This window comes from Oncorhynchus tshawytscha, linkage group LG26 (genome assembly GCF_018296145.1).
Source record: "Oncorhynchus tshawytscha isolate Ot180627B linkage group LG26, Otsh_v2.0, whole genome shotgun sequence".
Classification (NCBI taxonomy): domain Eukaryota; kingdom Metazoa; phylum Chordata; class Actinopteri; order Salmoniformes; family Salmonidae; genus Oncorhynchus; species Oncorhynchus tshawytscha.
In genome coordinates, this window is record NC_056454.1 from 25,653,891 (window position 1) to 25,674,034 (window position 20,144).

Consider the following 20,144-nt stretch of genomic DNA (forward strand, 5'->3'; position numbering starts at 1 on the left):
CAAAATGCTATGGTAGGCTATGGATAAACTTACACAAATGATTGTCTAGCTTTGGCTGTAAAGCATATTTTGAAAATCTGAGATGACAGGGTGATTAACAAAAGGCTAAGCTGTGTCTCAATATATTTAATTTGTGATTTTCATGAATAGGAATATTTTCTAGGGATATTTATGTCCGTTGCATTATGCTAATTAGTGTCAGGCGATGATTACGTTCCCGCATGCGGGATGGGGAGTCAGTAGAGGTTAAAGAGATTGGTGTGGTTAAGGCTTGAGAGGGTGTGACTGATGTTAAATAGGTGTAGACAAAGAAGAGCTCTCCTGTAGGTATACCAAATCATTCAAGGGTCATTTTCTCAAAAGTGGGGTCACAAATTCATCAACTTTCAAAGCAGAATTAATTTCCTATTGTTCCTCATTGCAGTGTATGATACACTATTTTCTAGCTCTGAGTCTCTACTTTTATCCAATGTAAAAAAACACAATTTCAAATTTTGCTACAGACCAAATCAAAGCATTCGGTCACATAAGATCCCACAGTTGACAGTGCATGTCAGAGCAAAAACCAAGCTATGAGGTCAAAGGACTCCGCATAGCTCCGAGACAGGATTGTGTCGAGGCACAGATCTGGGGAAGGGTGCAAAAACATTTCTGCAGCATTGAAGGTCCCCAAGAACACGGTGGCCTCCATCATTCTTAAATGGAAGAAGTTTGGAAACACCAAGACTCTTCCTAAAGCTAGCTGCCCGGCCAAACTGAGCAATCGGGGGAGAAGGACCTTGGTCAGGGAGGTGCTCTAGAACCTGATGGTCACTCTTACAGTGCTCCAAGAGTTCCTCTGTGGAGATGAGATAATATTCCAGAAGGACAACCATTTCTGCAGCACTTAACCAATCAGGCCTTTATGGTAGAGTGGCCAGACGGAAGCCACTCCTCAGTAAAAGGCACATGACAGCCTGCTTGGAGTTTTTCAAAAGGCACCTAAAGGACTCAGACCATGAGAAACAAGATTCTCTGGTATGATGAAACCAAGATTGAACTCTTTGGCCTGAATGCCAAGCGTCGCGTCTGGATAAAACCTGGCACCATCCCTACAGTGAAGAACGGTGGTGGCAGCATCATGCTGTGGGGATGTTTTTCAGCGACAGGGACTGGAAGACTAGTCAGGGTCGAGTGAAAATGAACAAAGCAAAGTACAGAGAAATCCTTGATGAAAACCTGCTCCAGAGTGCTCAGCACCTTAGACTGGGGCGAAGGTTCACTTTCCAACAGGACAGCCACCCTAACCACACAGCCAAGACAACGCATGAGTGGCTTCGGGACAAGTCTCTAAATGTCCTTGAGTGGCCCAGCCAGAGCCTGGAATTGAACCCGATCGAACATCACTGGAGAGACCTGAAAATAGCTGTGCAGGGAATCTCCCCATCCAACCTGACAGAGCTTGAGAGGATCTGCAGAGAAGAATGGGAGAAACTCCCCAAATACAGATGTACCAAGCCTCTAGCGTCATACTCAAGACTCAAGGTGACCACAGGTAGCCTAGTGGTTAGTGTTGGACTAGTAAGGTTGCTAGATCGAATCTCTGAGCTGACAAGGTAAAAATCTGTTGTTCTGCCCCTGAACAAGGCAGTTAACCCAGTGTTCCTAGGATGTCATTTTAAATAAGAATTTGTTCTTAACTGACTTGCCTAGTTAAATAAAATTAAAATTAAAAACAAAGTAGTGAGGAAAGGGTCTGAATACTTATGTAAATGTAATATTTCTGTTTTTTTTGTTTTAATAGAGTTTTGCTTTCTCATTATGGGGTGTGTCTAGATTGATGAGGGTGAAAAAATTGGAAAAAATCAAGGGGTCTGAATACTTTCCGAATGCACTCTATAAATGATGTAAATATAAAGTTGAACACTAATTATTTTATAACATTACCTATCTTGAATGGTATAGTGTATCTAGTTTATTTCTTTATCAATTGTTGTATTCTCTTCCATGGATAGTATTGGGTGTTCCATTATTCGTCTCCTCTATGGGAACTTTGTATTATTTAGAATGGCCTTGGAGTAGTCTTGGTGTCTCAGAACAGTTGGTTATCAATGTACAGTTTGTTGACTACAAGAGCTACATGTTTCCCTTTTAGTCTATTCACTTTGAAGAGTGGGTTCCGCTATTTCCTTCGGGAACTGATCATCCATGCCTATTTCCTTCGGGAACTGATCATCCATGCCTATTTCCTTCGGGAACTGATCATCCATGCCTATTTCCTTCGGGAACTGATCATCCATGCCTATTTCCTTCGGGAACTGATCATCCATGCCTATTTTCGTGCCAGCGAGTCTTTTGCCCAGGCTTTTAACCATTATTTTATGCAAATGCAAATATGGCAACGATTGGGCGTTCTTATCGATATCCTTTCTGTCCGAAATGTTGTACACCTTCGAGCTTGATTTATTTTGATGGTATCTGTAGCTCTTTAACCAGGATATCTTTCACCACACTCTGGATCTTCACCCGGCTTCTCTGTAATACCGGTAAGTACCAGATTTTCTCGCATAGATCTAGTCTGTATTTCAAGTAACGTCCATTTCAGTAGTATTGACTGTACCTTTTAGCTTGTTTGTTTCTTTCTCCGTTGTCGCAGCTTTTTTGTCACTCATCTCGAGGCTCGCCTTCAACTCCTTTATATCGTTACTGACTAGTTCAAGTATTCACAATGTATTATTTATTGTCTTTAACAAGTCGGTTTCTACACTTACCATTCCAGGTGGTGAAAAGCACAAATCGTCAGTGTCAGTCGAGGAGTCTGGTTTTCTTTCGGGAATTGGTTCTCCATGCTTTACTCTCTGACATGTTTTGGTGTTGACTACGTTGGTATTATTGGTCGAACAAATTCTCTAGCCTTATAATTCATTTTTTCTTGTTATCCAGATTGAAGGTTATTTCCCACGAATGTACGATTATGTGGATTGAAGTGCTAATATTTACACAGATTTACAGATATTGAATATTATGTTTTCATCTTGAGGCATTCTTATCCACTGTCTTCAGACCTGTTCTTTCCTACCCTCCTGTTCCTGGCTAAAGACATAACTTTACCTGATACTGAAAACCCAACAGGAATTTTAGGAAGAACTCCAGGAGGAGGTCTCTCTCTGTTTCATCAGAACAGCTGTGTGCCCCTGATATCACACACTGAGGTTTTAAGAGGAAGTATTCCACCTACTTTCTTTGACGACGGTGAAAGTAACTTCAGGAGCTTATGTGGTGCTGAGGAAGTTTGAATCCACCCACACACTCCTATTACACAACACATGTCCTAAAAGATGACAATATGCAATAACAAAAATATCTTCACACACATACACACACACTTTCTCTCTCACATTACTGATACACTGATGCTGTATCAGCTCTAACTTGGAAGCACCTCAGTGTTGGCTCAGAATGTGTTTGGAGGCACCTGCAATTAAACACATTCTCATTAATAAGTTGAGCCTAAGTAGGGTGTGTGTGTTTATGCGTTTGGGTTTGTGGTGTTTGTGTGTGCGTGCGTGTATTTATGTCTGTGCCTACATGCACACCACAATCAGGTAATGGAGAGGGAAGACAACTAAAATACACTCAGCCTCTCCTCTCTCTCACTCTCCCTTGTTCTTTCTTTCTGTCTCCCTAATGAAATATGTTACACAGGTTTCAGCCTAATCGAAGCCAATTACTTTCCTGTTTGCTCAGTGGCTGTGCAGGGAACAGCCATAACTCCCTGACCACATTTACTTCTGTCATCCTGCTGTTTGTACCAGGAGAGGAGAGGAGAAACCTCTCTCCTTAATCACCCCTGGTATACAACTTGGGGGGGTGGATGGAAACAGAGACATAGGTAGAAAATAAAAATCAATACAGCCCATTACAAACTCATCCTTATGTCACCGAGACAGAGGGCTTTGTTTTGACACAATGGTAAATCTTACCGTTGGCGGTGGTGCTATAGGTCCAGGGGAGTATCAGAATGTTTTTAGGAATTAGGAGCTCAATAGGTGGTGTTGGCATGAAAGGGCTGGGATCGATGATTAAAGAAAATTGTAGGTGTGGCGAAGGCCTGGCCACTCACTGGCCAATCAACACATTTCATGGCTTAATACTGCATGTGTCGCACCTCCTCAAATAAAAAATACTAGGCTCCCATAAATTGTATGTGTGAGGCACATTCTCAATAAGCCATATAGTTTAGCCTAGGACTGAATAATTTGAATATGTTTGGAGGAGTGCGTCTTTGGTTACCAGACAAGATTCCGATTATGATCACTGTATTGGTCAATTGCACACAAGGTCCAACAAACATTTGACTTCCACTTTTAACCCCTCCAAAAGACATTAAATTTTTTTGGAGAGGTGCGGGGACTGCCACACTGGGCAAACTGTTGTTGTGTGGGGTTAAATGCCTTGCTCAAGGGCACAACGGCAGGCAATAGCATCTAGGATTTGATACCAGCAACCCTCTGATACCAGCAACCCTCCACTTCCCAACAGATTTCTTTTAACGTCTGATTCGGGATTTGAAATTTATGCTGGCTCACCTCTCTAACCGATATGCTACCTGCCAATTACCTGCTGCCTACAAGAGGCGCTCTTTGGAAATGGTGATGAGGTTACTTGGCTAATGCACTTGGGTCACCTCTCATTCCATGATCGTCATATGGACATGTAGCCTTCATGGAGGGGGTTTTACGCACATCCAACACCTTTTTTATTTTAATTTTACCTTTATTTAACCAGGAAGGGCTCATTGAGATTTGAAGGCTGTTTTTATCAAGAGCGTCCTGGCCAAGATAGGCAGCACCAAGTCATTACACAATTACAGACAGACAACATGAAAAACTACAAGTAATCTAGTTAAAACCATAGAATTCACAAGAGTATAACAAAATCATAAAACAGCTAATTAAAAACATTGACCGGTCAGGGAATCAGCCTCAAAATCCTTCAACAGTGATCTAAAAACACAAATTGGGATAAGTTCTTCCAATTTAAAAGTATTTTGTAAGGCGTTCCAAGCCGATGGCGCAGAGTACATGAAAGCCCTTTTACCAAATTCAGTTCGGACATTTGGAACAGTTAGCAGGATGAAGTCCTGCAAAGGAAGAGAGTACCCACCACATTTCTGAACAATAAAATGCCCAAATAAGATGGTAGTGAACCCAAAATGGCTTTGTAAATAAAAGTATACCAGTGACTGAGCCTACGAGTGACTAGAGAAGGCTAGCCAACCCTGGTATATAAAGTGCAGTGATGTGTAAGGGTTTTGCAGTTTAAATAAAATCTCAATGCGCCATGGTAAACGTTGTCAATTGATCTCAATTACTTAGTGGAAGCATTCATATATAAAATATCCCCATAGTCTAGTAAAGGCATAAATGTAGCTGATACTAGCCTGCTTCTGGCTTCAGAAAAAATGAAACAGGAGCTGGCTAAAATAATGTACAATACATAGATAAAAAGTGGATGTCCGCTCACTGTTTTGCTGCTCCCAAACTCTATCTTTTAACTTCTAAAAGTCTAAGTTGTTGAATTTTAGGACTCCTTTAGGTGTCCAATTAAAAAAAATATAGATATATATTGGATAAAATATTGAATTTGGCCTTTACTACTATAGCTCATAGAAACGCATTGATTAACACATTCATAAATGGCAAAAAAGACAATCAAAGAATAAATCCTAAGTAATAAGGTTTTGAAGTGTCTGTCCTATATCTAGGAGAAATATTTTTGTTTTTTTGGACACATATTTAACCCCTTATTTTTGTTGCCACAAATGCTTCCATTTGTTTGTATAGGCTACCTTCAAACAAGTCCTGTGACACTTGTGGGGGTTGTAGAGAAAAATGGAGAACACCATCGTGTTCGTGCTCCGCGAAGCGCAAGAAGTATGAATGCACTGACTTCTGCAGAGGCCATATCACAGTAAATGCTGTATGGCCACTGCAGATTTCGGATTGATCATGCAGAACCGCACTGCACAGATTCTTTCACAGTGTGCTTAGCTTAAACAGTCAGCAGGGTACAGGGTAGCAGATAAACATGACACCAACTGAGTCTGTTTCGTTGGAATCATACGATTCTTACCAGTGGTGGAAAAAGTACCCAATTGTCATACTTGAGTAAAATTAAAGATACCTTAATAGAAAATGACTCAAGTAAAAGTGAAAGTTACCCAGTAAAATACTACACTCTAAAAATGAGGGGTTCAACAAGGGTTCTCCTAAGATCCTCAAAGATCTTAGAAGAACCTTAGGGTTCTTGGCACTGAAAACTGCCCCCAAAGGGTTCTTCTAAGAACTGCCCAACTGAAACATTTGGATTTGAATTTGAAAGGACAGCAGGTGCAGGCACTTACCTTAAATTGAGATCTTTACATTTTTCAGTTAAGGTTGTTTTATGATGACACCATCTATCTTTTCAAATTTGTTCAAATCTTTCTAAAACAGAAAATGGACACAAGTCAATGGATATCAATCAACAAGTAGCTAAGAATGTGTAGGCTATAAGAATATGTTGAAGGCCAGCTGTATTGGGAGCAGATGACTGAACTGCTCACTTTTGTATCTGTGCCTTCCAGTATATAGATGATTAGGCATACAAAGGTATGTCTATTGGCATTTGTATGTTATGTTATGCAGATCGCATTTACCATCCTCCTCCCTTACCTCTTTAATGAATATCCTATAGGCCTCTACATTATGGACAAGGTATTATTATGAAAACCATTTTCAAAATAGTTTTTTTTTCATTCACATTTACCTACATAAACCAGGGTATGAATTCTGTCATGTGCATGTTTTGTTAATCATCTGTATAATTACTATAACTCCCAACAGAGCCTCATGTCCAATGGGTTTATCCTCTGGCATGTGGATGTTAATGTGTTGATGTTCTCTGTATCCATAGCCAGAATGATTTTGCAGTGCATGGAGATCAAACAGGTTTCCTGTTATATTCATCAGAGGTGGAGGGAGGGTGAAATTTGTGAATCCATATTTGGATTTTTGAATACTGCTTTGCCACTAAAATCATAATAAACACTGACAACTAAAATATTGGGTTATTGTTTTGCATATTATTGGTATTATTTGTAGTAATAACAATAACAATAATACTAGGGGAGAGGGGGTAGTTCAAAAATGAGCCCCAAAGGGTTCTTCAACGGTTCGTCGCGGAACCATTAAAAGGAGTTCTTTGAAGAACCCTTTCAAGGGGTTCCTCTAAGAACTTATAGGGGTTCCCCCACAGTTTTAATTTGAATAAACCCTAAAGGAATATTTATTTTTTAGAGTGTACTTGAGTAAAAGTCTAAAAGTATTTGCTTTTAAATATGCTCAAGTATCAAAAGTAAATGTAATTGATCAAATATACTTAAGTATCAAAATTTGAAGTATACATCATTTCAAAGTGTCACGTTCTGACCATCGTTCGTATGTGTTTTCCTTGTTTTAGTGTTGGTCAGGACGTGAGCTGGGTGGGCATTCTATGTTTCATGTCTAGTTTGTCTATTTCTATGTCTGGCCTGATATGGTTCTCAGTCAGAGGCAGGTGTTAGTCATTGTCTCTGATTGGGAACCATATTTAGGTAGCCTGGGTTTCACTGTGTGTTTGTGGGTGATTGTTCCTGTCTCTGTGTTTGCACCAGATAGTTTTGGTTTTCGTTACGTTCTTTGTTTTGTAGTATTTGTATTGATTCGTGTTTTTTACGTTTGTTTATTAAACATGGATCGCAATCTACACGCCGCATTTTGGTCCGACTCTCCTTCACCACAAGAGAACCGTTACACAAAGTCCTTATACTAAGCACCATTTTTTTGTTTTTTATTTATTTACGGATAGCCATGGGCATGCTCCAAACACTCAGACATAATTTACAAACGAAGCATGTGTTTAGTGAGTCCACCAGATGATAAGAGGCTGTAGGGATGACCACGGATGTTCTTTTAAAAAGTGTGTGAATTACACCATTTTATTGTCCTGCTAAGCATTCCAAATGTAATGAGTCCTTTTGGGTCTCAGGGAAAATGTATGGAGTAAAAAGTACATCATATTCTTTAGGAATGTAGTGAAGCAAAAGTAAAAGTTGTCCAAAATATAAATAGTAAAGTAAAGCACAGATACCCAAGTACGTAAGTACTTTACACCACTGTAACTTACACACACATACAGAACACACACACACACACACACACATACCCAGAACATCTGCATGGTTCAAATAACATTAGCATTACTATGAAACATGTGGTTGAATATATTATGAATTTCAACAAAACAACAGTATTTTAAATTGGCTGTTTCTCGCCTAACATAAATTATACTGTATTACAGCTTTTTTCTGTGTTTTATGTGAGATGTCTTTCATGAACACCTGATAATGTCACTATACTGCAGCTATTAAGGCTATGAAGGCTGTAAGGCAGTGAGTTCCTTTGTTTAGTTCCCAATTTGCTCTTTTCACCTTCATCACACTGTGCAAATGTAACGGAGTTAAGAGCATACTGTAAGCTCACTCCACAGCTATCTTGAAATGTAGTGGATGGAGCCATCCAATTAGTACCTTTTGGATGTCTCAAACTGTTGGAACGTTGTCAAGGAGGGCGGTCACATGTGTTAGCAAAGCAGAGGTTCCGAGTTCGAGCCAGGTATAAGTCAAATCGGAGGGGATGTGGTACTCGCTAAGCAAGCAAGGTGACATCCGTAACAGTGGTGCCGTGACCCAGATGCGTAGTTGGGCTTAGCTGAAGAAAGGTTCTCCTCAGAGAGTAAGATACACGTAAATGTTATAGCTAATGGCTAATCTACCACAGTAAATGTCATATCTGTCTCTTCTAACCCAAAATGCTACTTAAATAGACCCGTTCAGCCAGTGGGGGAGATGGAGTGAACCCTTTGGTATGTTCAGTAAAGACATGACACCGTGTGTTATTAGTTTAAGCATACTATGTTTGTCTATTGTTGTGACTTAGATGAAGATCAGATCAAATTTGATGACCAATTTATGCAGAAATCCAGGTAATTCCAAAGGTTCACACACTTTTCTTGCCACTGTAGATCTACTGTATAAGCAGGGTACACTGTAACGGAAAACTGGCATTCTTTGTTTTATCTACAGTAAAATACTGTGAAGCGATGATAGTGTAAATTATTGTGCATATTGTGGGAGAATATTGTGGGCGGGGAAATAATTGCTATTTTGTGGTTATAGTGCCCCATCGATTTAAAATGTATAGGGGAAGACAGGAGTTGCAGCAAGCCTTAAAGCTTTAATGGTTGAGCATTTTGCCATGTCCTTTAGGTCTGTTTTTCCCCTGTAGTCTATGCTAGTTTGGAGGCCTATTTTAAGGCCTCTTGAAGTGCAAGTAATATAAAACACAAAATATTCCTTGATATGCTGTACTGTGTAAACACATTAACTAGAAGCCAACCTGCTTGCACCTATCCCCTGTAATATCAGTACTTGCTTTGATACTGTATTACGATTACAGTAGATATACTGTAATATGAAATACAGTAACTTACTTGCGAATTAGCTGCCTATAAATGACTGTCAAATTCACAGCATAACGCTACAAATTCACAGTGATGTGATAGACCACCTCCATTAGAGGAATACAACAGAACTTGAGCAATGCGTGTGAAAGAGAGGGGGTTGAGCAAGTGTGAGAGAGAGAGAGCTAGAGAGAGAAAGAGAGAAAAAAGAGAGAGAGAGAGAGAGAGAGAGAGAGAGAGAGAGAGAGAGAGAGAGAGAAAATCGTTGTGCAAGTGTGTGAGAGAGAGGGGGAACAGGGGAGAATGGGACAGAAAATGGATGAGAGCAAGAATGTATGAAAGAGAATGATGGAGTATGTGCAAGAGAAAAATAATGAGAAAGAAACCTGGAGGTAGTGTGCCAATATCTTACAGATACAAAGCCTGAGTCTCAAATGCCAGCCTATTCTTACACAATACACTACTTTTGACCAACCTACTTTACGATGTCATAAGCATGATACGACAGGTGTCAACTGTCAAGTACTTTCATAAAAGATAATATCCATTATGAGCAGCTATAACACTGTGATATTGTATGTAGTGATGTACTGTGGCTAGTGAGAGAGATTGCCAGAAGACCTGTAGATTTGCTGTGTGTTTCATTGCCGTGTTAGATGACTTGTCGGGGGTCACCTCTCTTGATATGATAGCCCATGCAGTCTACAGTCATGCATGATGGCAGGCTTTACCTTAACACAAACCAGGGTCAACTACATTTCAACTCCATCGATTTACATGATGAATTTAAATGTAATTGCTTGGCATCCGAAGTCAATTGATGTTGATGTGATGGAATTTAAATGGAAACGATCCCAGTCCTGTGAAAAATAGTTTAAATCAGGAATGGCCGTCTATTTTACAATGAGTAGAGCGTTGACAGTGAAGCTGGTGTGGGTAGTCTGAATCCGTTAGAGCTGATCCGATAGTCCTCTGGTCACGGAGGCTTGCCATGAAATCACTCAACCCTCTATGTGATTCAACCAGCTGCACTGTTTGTCTGTCTGCATCAGTCTACTGCTTTATAAATACTTTGCATGGAGCAAAACACATAGGGACAGAGAGACAGTGATAGAAACAGAGGGACAGACTGAGAAATTGTTAAGGTGACTGAGTGAATAAAGATGATGGCAGCAGCTGCGATCACAGTCCTCGTGTTTGTGTGTGTGTGTGTGTGTGTGTGTGTGTGTGTGTGTGTGTGTGTGTGTGTGTGTGTGTGTGTGTGTGTGTGTGTGTGTGTGTGTGTGTGTGTGTGTGTGTGTGTGTGTGTGTGTGTGTGTGTGTGTGTGTGTGTGTGTGTGTGTGTGTGTGTGTGTGTGTGTGTGTGTGTGTGTGTGTGTGTGTGTGTGTGTGTGTGTGTGTGTGTGTGTGTGTGTGTGTGTGTGTGTGTGTGTGTGTGTGTGTGTGTGTGTGTGTGTGTGTGTGTGTGTGTGTGTGTGTGTGTGTGTGTGTGTGTGTGTGTGTGTGTGTGTGTGTGTGTGTGTGTGTGTGTGTGTGTGTGTGTGTGTGTGTGTGTGTGTGTGTGTGTGTGTGTGTGTGTGTGTGTGTGTGTGTGTGTGTGTGTGTGTGTGTGTGTGTGTGTGTGTGTGTGTGTGTGTGTGTGTGTGTGTGTGTGTGTGTGTGTGTGTGTGTGTGTGTGTGTGTGTGTGTGTGTGTGTGTGTGTGTGTGTGTGTGTGTGTGTGTGTGTGTGTGTGTGTGTGTGTGTGTGTGTGTGTGTGTGTGTGTGTGTGTGTGTGTGTGTGTGTGTGTGTGTGTGTGTGTGTGTGTGTGTGTGTGTGTGTGTGTGTGTGTGTGTGTGTGTGTGTGTGTGTGTGTGTGTGTGTGTGTGTGTGTGTGTGTGTGTGTGTGTGTGTGTGTGTGTGTGTGTGTGTGTGTGTGTGTGTGTGTGTGTGTGTGTGTGTGTGTGTGTGTGTGTGTGTGTGTGTGTGTGTGTGTGTGTGTGTGTGTGTGTGTGTGTGTGTGTGTGTGTGTGTGTGTGTGTGTGTGTGTGTGTGTGTGTGTGTGTGTGTGTGTGTGTGTGTGTGTGTGTGTGTGTGTGTGTGTGTGTGTGTGTGTGTGTGTGTGTGTGTGTGTGTGTGTGTGTGTGTGTGTGTGTGTGTGTGTGTGTGTGTGTGTGTGTGTGTGTGTGTGTGTGTGTGTGTGTGTGTGTGTGTGTGTGTGTGTGTGTGTGTGTGTGTGTGTGTGTGTGTGTGTGTGTGTGTGTGTGTGTGTGTGTGTGTGTGTGTGTGTGTGTGTGTGTGTGTGTGTGTGTGTGTGTGTGTGTGTGTGTGTGTGTGTGTGTGTGTGTGTGTGTGTGTGTGTGTGTGTGTGTGTGTGTGTGTGTGTGTGTGTGTGTGTGTGTGTGTGTGTGTGTGTGTGTGTGTGTGTGTGTGTGTGTGTGTGTGTGTGTGTGTGTGTGTGTGTGTGTGTGTGTGTGTGTGTGTGTGTGTGTGTGTGTGTGTGTGTGTGTGTGTGTGTGTGTGTGTGTGTGTGTGTGTGTGTGTGTGTGTGTGTGTGTGTGTGTGTGTGTGTGTGTGTGTGTGTGTATGTGTATATGTGCATGCGAGTTTGATAATGTCTGTGTGGTCCAGTTGGAACTTGTGGCAGATCCCGAGGGGTATGCTAAATATATAGCCAGGTCACTCAAGATCTACTGCAAAATTTCACGTCGGTCCAGATTAGTGGATAGGGATGGCGGATGGGCGTAAGCCACGAGTTCCGGCTCGGAGGGTTGCGTGTTCAAGGAGCACTTGTTTGTTAACTCTTAACTTCACCATTCGGAATTCATGCCTAAACTTAACCGTTGAGTTGTTTTTGTTTTAACCCTATCACAATCCTTAACCCTTAACCATTCAGAATGATTGCCTATAATTAACCTTCAACATTTGACTTTTATGGACAAATGTTGGATGCTGCAGTGAGACTGTGAGAGCTTGTTGAAATTTAGTGTTTGTTACATACAGGACAGTGAAGAGCACAAAACTTTCCCCTTTCCCTCCGCAGCCTCAGTTGGAACCAAATGCTGTTGTTGACAGAGAGCTGGTCCACACATCCACACATTCAGACACACACACACAAAGACCACTGCAGAAAGGAACACAAGGTGTGGTATGGACCAGTATCCTACAGGCTGGTGTCAAGACTGAATACACTGAACAAAATGAAGGTCCTGAAATGGTTATTCCTCAGCTCTTAAGGTTCCTCTGAGAACTCTTGGCCGATAAAGAACCGTTGAGGTAAGTGTGGGGTTCTTGACGTGGCATCTACGGTTCTTCAGAATTCTAAAAGGTTCTTGAAATGTATGGAAGCCTGCAGATGTGTCCCTTTCATATCACACAGCAAATTGGCCAGAGTTAACTAGTGTTGATTTTTCAGTGTAAAATGTTAGTGTTGATCAAGAGTTAAATTAACACTGTAAAGAGTCAAGGGTGGCAGGTAGCCTAGCAGTTAAGAGCATTGGGCACGTAACAGAAAGGTCACTGGTTAAATCCCTGAGCCGAATAGGTCAAAAATCTGTTGATGTGCCCTTGAGCAAGGCACTTAGCCTTAATTGCTCCTGTAATTTGCTCTGGACAAGAGCGATGTAAATGTAGTGTAGCGATATCAGGGGTTGTGTTGGTGGATGGACGGTATGTGCCTGCGAGGTATCTGTGTTTTCTGGCTGCCAGGACCATGGACAGAAATGGGAAGTATTCCCCAGAGGCAGGGCGATGGACAGCTCAGGGGAAACTGCCAGACTGCAGCAGAACAGCCACACCTGTCTCCAGCTGTAATTAGAGACTAAACGGCAGACAGGTGAAACCAATCAGGGGCCTCTACTTAACTGCACCCTGGGTTTGCTTTCTTTGTCTTTCCTTTGACCCCGGCAGGTGAACGAGGAAGAGGAAGAGGAAGAGGAAGAGGAGGAGGAGGCTATTGGAGAGACTGAGCATACAGTGGAGCAGGAGGTTTACCGGAATAAAGGAACTGAAGATTTCAACAAGGAGTGAACCCCAAAGACCAAGAGTGGAGGCCCTTCCACTGATGGCGACGTATTTACTTTGTTTGTTTGAGTTTTGTATATCAGGAACCTTGCCCCTACCTGATTTTCAAAAATGAACCATGTTAACCCTTCCCGTGGACTGGTGGTGTGTGTTTTGTATGTGTAAACCCTGCCTTATCAAGATAAGGGCGAGAAAACAGTCACAGAAGTTACAGTAACACACATTGGTGTAAAAGAACCCCAGTGTTGCTGTTTAAGAATAGAGTTGAACCAAAACCATGCCAATCATTAACATATATTTTTCCCATAACTTTGTTTTGTACATTGATTAATTAATCTCATGCTACTGAAATATTAATAACAAATGTTTTTAAACAATTCCAATCCTGGATTTATTGCACCCATTACTGAAATGGTTGTTCCAGTTTAGATATTTAAGGTAGTATCAGATCTTAATCTTCCAAACCCCGGCAGTCATTCGGAATCCAATTCAAAATGTCAGATATGCCCACTCTGGCTGGATTCCAATAGGAATTACAGTCTTTGCAAGCCACCATAATGGGATTTGCAGGCCAGATATGGCCAGTAAACTATTAGTTTCTAACCACTATATTAGGGTAAAGCTTTGTATTACATTTTAAATACAACAAATTCACAAAGGATATTACTCTATGAGGTCCTCAGGACTGCACATTCATGAATGCAACAACCATGTCTCTATCAGTAGCAAACACAGTCATGGATGGTACTGGTAACTCTCAAATTTACTCGAAAGGTACCCTGGTAAATATGCAAATAATGCCTAAAACCCTGAAAGCAGGGCCATTCAAAACCAGTCATGGAGTGTCATTTATAAACCGTGCATATGTACAAAATATACCCCAAAATGTGTGCCCACCAGTTTTCACACAAAAGTTGGCATTCATTTTTTTTTTAAGTAATTGATGTGAGAATGTGTTCACCTCCTGGCAAACGTTAGACTATGTGTATGCACATCTGCTAGTGGTTGAAATATTGTGTTGAAAGCTGGCAAGTAAATATTTTGTGCAAATGGTGAAAAGCTTATTCATAAAAAACAAAAATCAGGAAAACATACTAACAAGAATGCCACCATTTGCCATTAGTGAGAAAAGTGAAGTCTAAAATAAACCGATATAGAAATTAGACACAAATATTATTCCTATTTGTTTTCATAACCATTGCAGAATGCAGTATGTTCCTCACATTTTTTTGGCCTTTGATGAGTTAATATTCCCGAATGAGCCATAGAACAAATAACCATGTGCATCTCTCATTCAATTGTACCTTGTAGTCTAGTAAATAGATAGGTTTAATATATTTCAAGTTTTGCAATATCATAGGCAGTGCAGTTTATATTATCGGTATACAGTCGAATTTAACAGTTGATATTTTACATTGAAGTAGGCCTATGTATCAAGTTTAAAGTTGTTATTGTCACGTGCACAAGTGCAGTGAAATGCCTTTATTACTTGCTCTTTCCCAACAATGCAGTAATGAATATCAATAATACTTCAAAAAAAGTAAAGTAGAACAAAAACAGTAATACTGCAATTACATTTTTTTTGTAGCCTCCCCTAGAATGTTTCAGAATTCGCGGGCAGTCCCTCATATTTAGTTTGGGGGGGAAGTTCATATACAACATTGTTGAATTCAAACGTTCTGCTGACAGGTCCACAACAATTTGCCATTGTTTACTCGGACACAGTCATTTTGCAGATAGAGCATAAAGTATTGCTAATACAGTAAAGAGACCGGTAGCTTATGTCAAATATTTGACATTATGTGTAGCCTACAGTATCGCGGTGCGTGCCTATTGCCTATTTAATCTCATAGACTATATCAAGGCAGGTCATATAAACCCAATAATCTATTGGTAAACTAAATATTGAAGAACAATTCGTATTTTGCATTCCCTGGCCTAATAATTCCACTAATTCCAAATTATACAGATCAATTGAGGCTCGTTCACGCGAGCACAGTTTTACAAATCCGATTTATAACGGGAAACATGCGTGCGCTAAGTTTTGTCTCAATATTTTTGTACGTGGGCATTTGTGTATGGTTCTTCAAAGAACCATTCCATGTATGGTTCTTCAGAAACCATGCAGACAATGGTTCCCCTATGGCATCGCTTTCAAGAACCTTACTTGGATACAACTTGCACTTTTATTTTTATGAGTGTAGATATAGCCTATTTAGAGACAAACACAAATCTATTAACATTCTGCTACCCAAAACTAATTTCTGACTAATGTTCCCATCCCCCCTTAGGATGTGACTCTATTCCATACGGGTTGGCGCGATGCACGATTCACTCCCGCTCCTGTATGACAAGAAACCTCAGTCATGTCATGACGAAAATTGGTTTGTAATAATACTTGTTCTGTATCACCCCTCGCTATTTCCAGGTTAGTATAATTTATTTGATTACATTTTCTGACACCTGACACCAGCCCATTTCTCATTGGCAGTCAGAGTAGATTTTTATTATGGTGTGAGCATGTCAAAATCAATCACTGACAGAAGCAAATTAACGTAAGGGAATGCTGTCTTTGCCACATTTCACTGGATATCAAATGTCTCTCCACATCAGTCCATGATTGATCTGAGAGACGGTCTCTCACATACACACACACGCGCGCACACCCACGCACGCACCACACACACGCACGCACGCACACACGCACACGCACACATACACACAGCTCTAGCTGTGAACAACAGCGTGGGAAGGAGACACTTTGTTAGAAGTGGACAAATAGGTCTTCAGCTGAAACATTTAGTCAAAGTGCAATGCTGACCTTTTGGTATGAGGGTAAAGCCTCAGTCTTCTGACTACACTGGATCAATGGGAACTAGCTTAATTTATGGTCGAGAATGCAGTATTGATGTCTGTCAAAGGATGGGTGGTAGTCGTGGTTTTAAGGGGGGGGGGGTGTATTCCCAAGCGTGAGAATTTCTGAATAAGTGTGAATTGGTATGGTTTCTGGCATTGGGTTGGATTGTAGCTAGGCTGGATACATGAATGCGCTGTTGCTTTCTCTGCTGTCCCCATATGAATAATCTACATCACTGTATACACACATACGCGCGCGGGCACACCCACACCACTTGTACACACACCATATGACAAGTTATTGTAATTAATTTGTGATAGACCTACGCATCTGCGCTAGGGTTGACTCGGTTGTCATACAATTCTTAGAAATAAATGGGACACTGTTTACTACAATCAAAACATGATGTTCCAGCCCTTTAAAATGATATTAATTGGGAACCAATTATTATTATATCAATCATTTGATTTGTTATTAAATTAAATTATAGAATATAATCATGGTAAAATGTTTAGACAATTTGCACTTTGCATTTACCAGTTGAGATTAACTTTGCTTAAAATAGGTTTTCTTGTCTCTGGTATTTGGATAATTAGCGAAATATGAACGAATCGGTAGTTTGAGCGCCTATTGCTGTTGAAATGTAGGCTATGGTGAATTGGGTTTTGTGTCTGCTTCGTGAAAATGCATTGGCTTGGCGTATTTGGTCATTTTATTTAGGTTTTTTAATAAAAATAAATATAGGTGGCCGGCTCCTCACCTTTCTGTTTGACATGTTGCGGTTTGAGGACCACGTAAGCGTTTCCACAGGTGGTGATGTTTGTGAGTTCCAGGCTGGAGTTCGGCGTTCCATTTGACGCTGCGCCTTGCGCTTCCACACACTTCAATAACACAGAGGTCTCGTTCAGGGTTTGTAAATCCATCTTGAGGGTTAAAGAGAAATGTCAAAAGTACTCATTATATTATTGCTCGTGAGCATTTGCTGTGGTCATATGACTGTCCATAGAAACCCTAAAAACATGTGTAAGTAGCCTAAATCTTTCAAAAAATACTCCAACCAAATGAAATGTTTGTCTGTAGATTTTCCTATTTTGTTTCCTAATAAACACATTCACGGTATCCTTGAAGTTGTCAGTTGCCAGTATGGGTTCATGAGTTGAGTGGATCTCTGCACTGCAGGAAGGCTGGGGACCCCGCCGTGCCGCTGCGCCTCGCCCGTTGGAGTGACTGCGGCTCGGACTGAGCGCAGAGTGCAGCGGGCGGGTAATATGGGGAAAGGCAGAGTGCAATGGGGGGGTGGGGGGAGCGCGGGATTGGTCGTTGGTTCTGTTTGCGGGTACGCTGTTGGGAGTGTGGGGCAATGGTCCTCTGGGGTAGAAAGTTATGAATGGCCAACTGAGTGCTCCAATGGCGCCCTCAAGTGGTGCGCAAATAACCCACATTGATTTTTATAAGATTAGTATAATAACAATTGGAGTAGGCCTTCAAAATGAGAAAGCAGTTAGGAACGCTCGTTGTTGCAGGGACTCATTTATTACGATAGACCTCTACTTTATGACTTCAGGAGATCTATAGTCTATTATTATTGACCTATCTAATCATGTCTTTTTTAATGTATTTTTTACAGATGAGCCCTGAATTACATAAATTACTGAAAATACATACATCAACAGAAGGCACAGGTGTTTTGTATTCCATAGATTAGAATTACAAAAACAAACCATTTTTGTATATGCTAAACCATATTATTCCACCACTTACATATTTTCCACATTGATGTAAGCAGGCAGAGATGAATGGGTCACTGGATTGGCTGTAACACCAGCTTTACTATAATCAAAGGACCTGTTGTACTGTAGCAGCTAGCTGCCTGCTGAGGCGTGGTATTGCTGTGAAGAGAAGGGACTATCACACAGGCCCGTGGTTGAGTGATGAGAATGCAAACTGCTCTCACTCAGAGAGAGAGATGACTGTCCGCTACTTCTCCAGGCCCCATAACCCAAACTATCCACAGCTTGAATTAGCCTGGTACTTCAATCTGCAGATCCAATTACCCACCTAAACAAGCCAATCAAAGTGCCAATCAAAGGAGGGAGAGAGAGAAAGGGAGAGAGACAGAGAGAGAGAGATAGAGAGACGACTGCTACCCGCTGGAAGGAGTGTTATTCATCATGGTCTCTCTCTGGGATAACATGTTGATTACACCCGGACGGTATAACAGTAATGACTCCAAATGGTTTAACACTGATGTCGGTATCCACACCAGACCTGGGTTCAAATGGTTTGTTATTGAAATACTTATTTTCTGTGTACAGATATAGGATCTTAATTTGATCCAGTTTGGTACATCAGGGAAATAATCCTGCAGCAACAGGAAATGTGATTTATTATGTGGATTGTAATTAATGGATATTTTTGTAGGGGTTGATACATTGTAATCTCCACTTTCAAATTTCAGCCTTATGAAAAAACTTTGGAAGCCTTTTTAAACATTTCAACTGTTTAAAATGTCCTGCATTGCAAGAACGTTCTCCTGCAGCAGGGTGATAAAGCTAGGATCTTCTTCCTACATCCATATTTGAGTATTTCCAGATAATGTGGCCGGAATCTACTTTAATTGGAAGTATTTGGTAGTATTTTCACATTATTTCCTATAAATAGCCTACTATTTGAACGTGTTTTCAAATACGTATTAAAACAATGATTTTCAAATACCTTTGTTAAATGCCTGGGAGTGTATTTGAGTATTTTCAAATACAGTACATGCCAATACATTTAAAGTATATTTCCAAATGTATTCCAATATTCAATTACTTGTCTTTTCAAATAAAACATATCTGAATAGTTATTTAAAAATGAATGTGAAAGTAATTGAGATATTTAAAATAGTATTTGAACCATGCAGGTCCAATCCACATACGCACCTATTTACAAGCACACACGCACACGCACGCGCACAAGCACACGCACACGCACAAACAGAAATGAGTCAGACAGTAGTGTTTTCTCAAGCTGAAGAGGATCTCTGTCTCTCTCTCACACACTAAGTCTCATGGCCCTGCATGGCTCCTGTCCTATCCGAAGCCCCTCACATCAATCTGTTCAAACACAGCTCCAGGCCCCTGGTGAGTACCTGCCTGGATCGAGGGTCATCTCTCTATCTCTCTCCCTGGCTGAACAACGCTCCATCTTGCCTCTACTGTTTACCCCAGGACACACACCTGCGTATGGGGCCTCATCTCTCACCCAGCATTGTGTGTGTGTGTGTGTGTGTGTGTGTGTGTGTGTGTGTGTGTGTGTGTGTGTGTGTGTGTGTGTGTGTGTGTGTGTGTGTGTGTGTGTGTGTGTGTGTGTGTGTGTGTGTGTGTGTGTGTGTGTGTGTGCAGACACCAAATCACTTCAGATTTGACTAATGGTTGAGTGAATGCTGACCTCAGGCAGCCCTTGCCCATCAGACTCTCTGTCTCTGACCTAATCGACAACAAACACACACAATAACACACCTATCTGTGTATGACACACACAAACACACATGCACACACTTCTTGATTCTCTCCCTCTCTCATCTCACTGTCTCATTGTCTTCAATCCCATACAACTACAACCAGTTCATAAATCTGGCTTGCAGTTGTCGTACAAAATGGGTTTCCCCTTGAGTGAATATTTATTTATTTTCTCTTCTGTCCTGACAGCAGGAGGCAGAGATCAGCTGGGGGAACCCTCTCAAACCTCTGTTAAATGGACCCAGATTACCAGCATCAAG

At 41.1% G+C, this 20,144-nt stretch overlaps 1 protein-coding gene across 1 annotated transcript in view; it reads right to left on the reverse strand.

Moving 5' to 3' along the window:
- Window positions 1-17,617, reverse strand: part of LOC112225419 (cholecystokinin receptor-like) — a 40,031-nt gene extending 22,414 nt beyond the window's left edge. Inside the window, exon 1 of the mRNA XM_042306992.1 lies at window positions 17,142-17,617. Within this exon, the coding sequence (XP_042162926.1) occupies window positions 17,142-17,304 (163 nt within the window). The 5' untranslated portion in view covers window positions 17,305-17,617. The remainder of the gene's footprint in view (window positions 1-17,141) is intronic.
- Window positions 17,618-20,144: the final 2,527 nt, after the last annotated feature.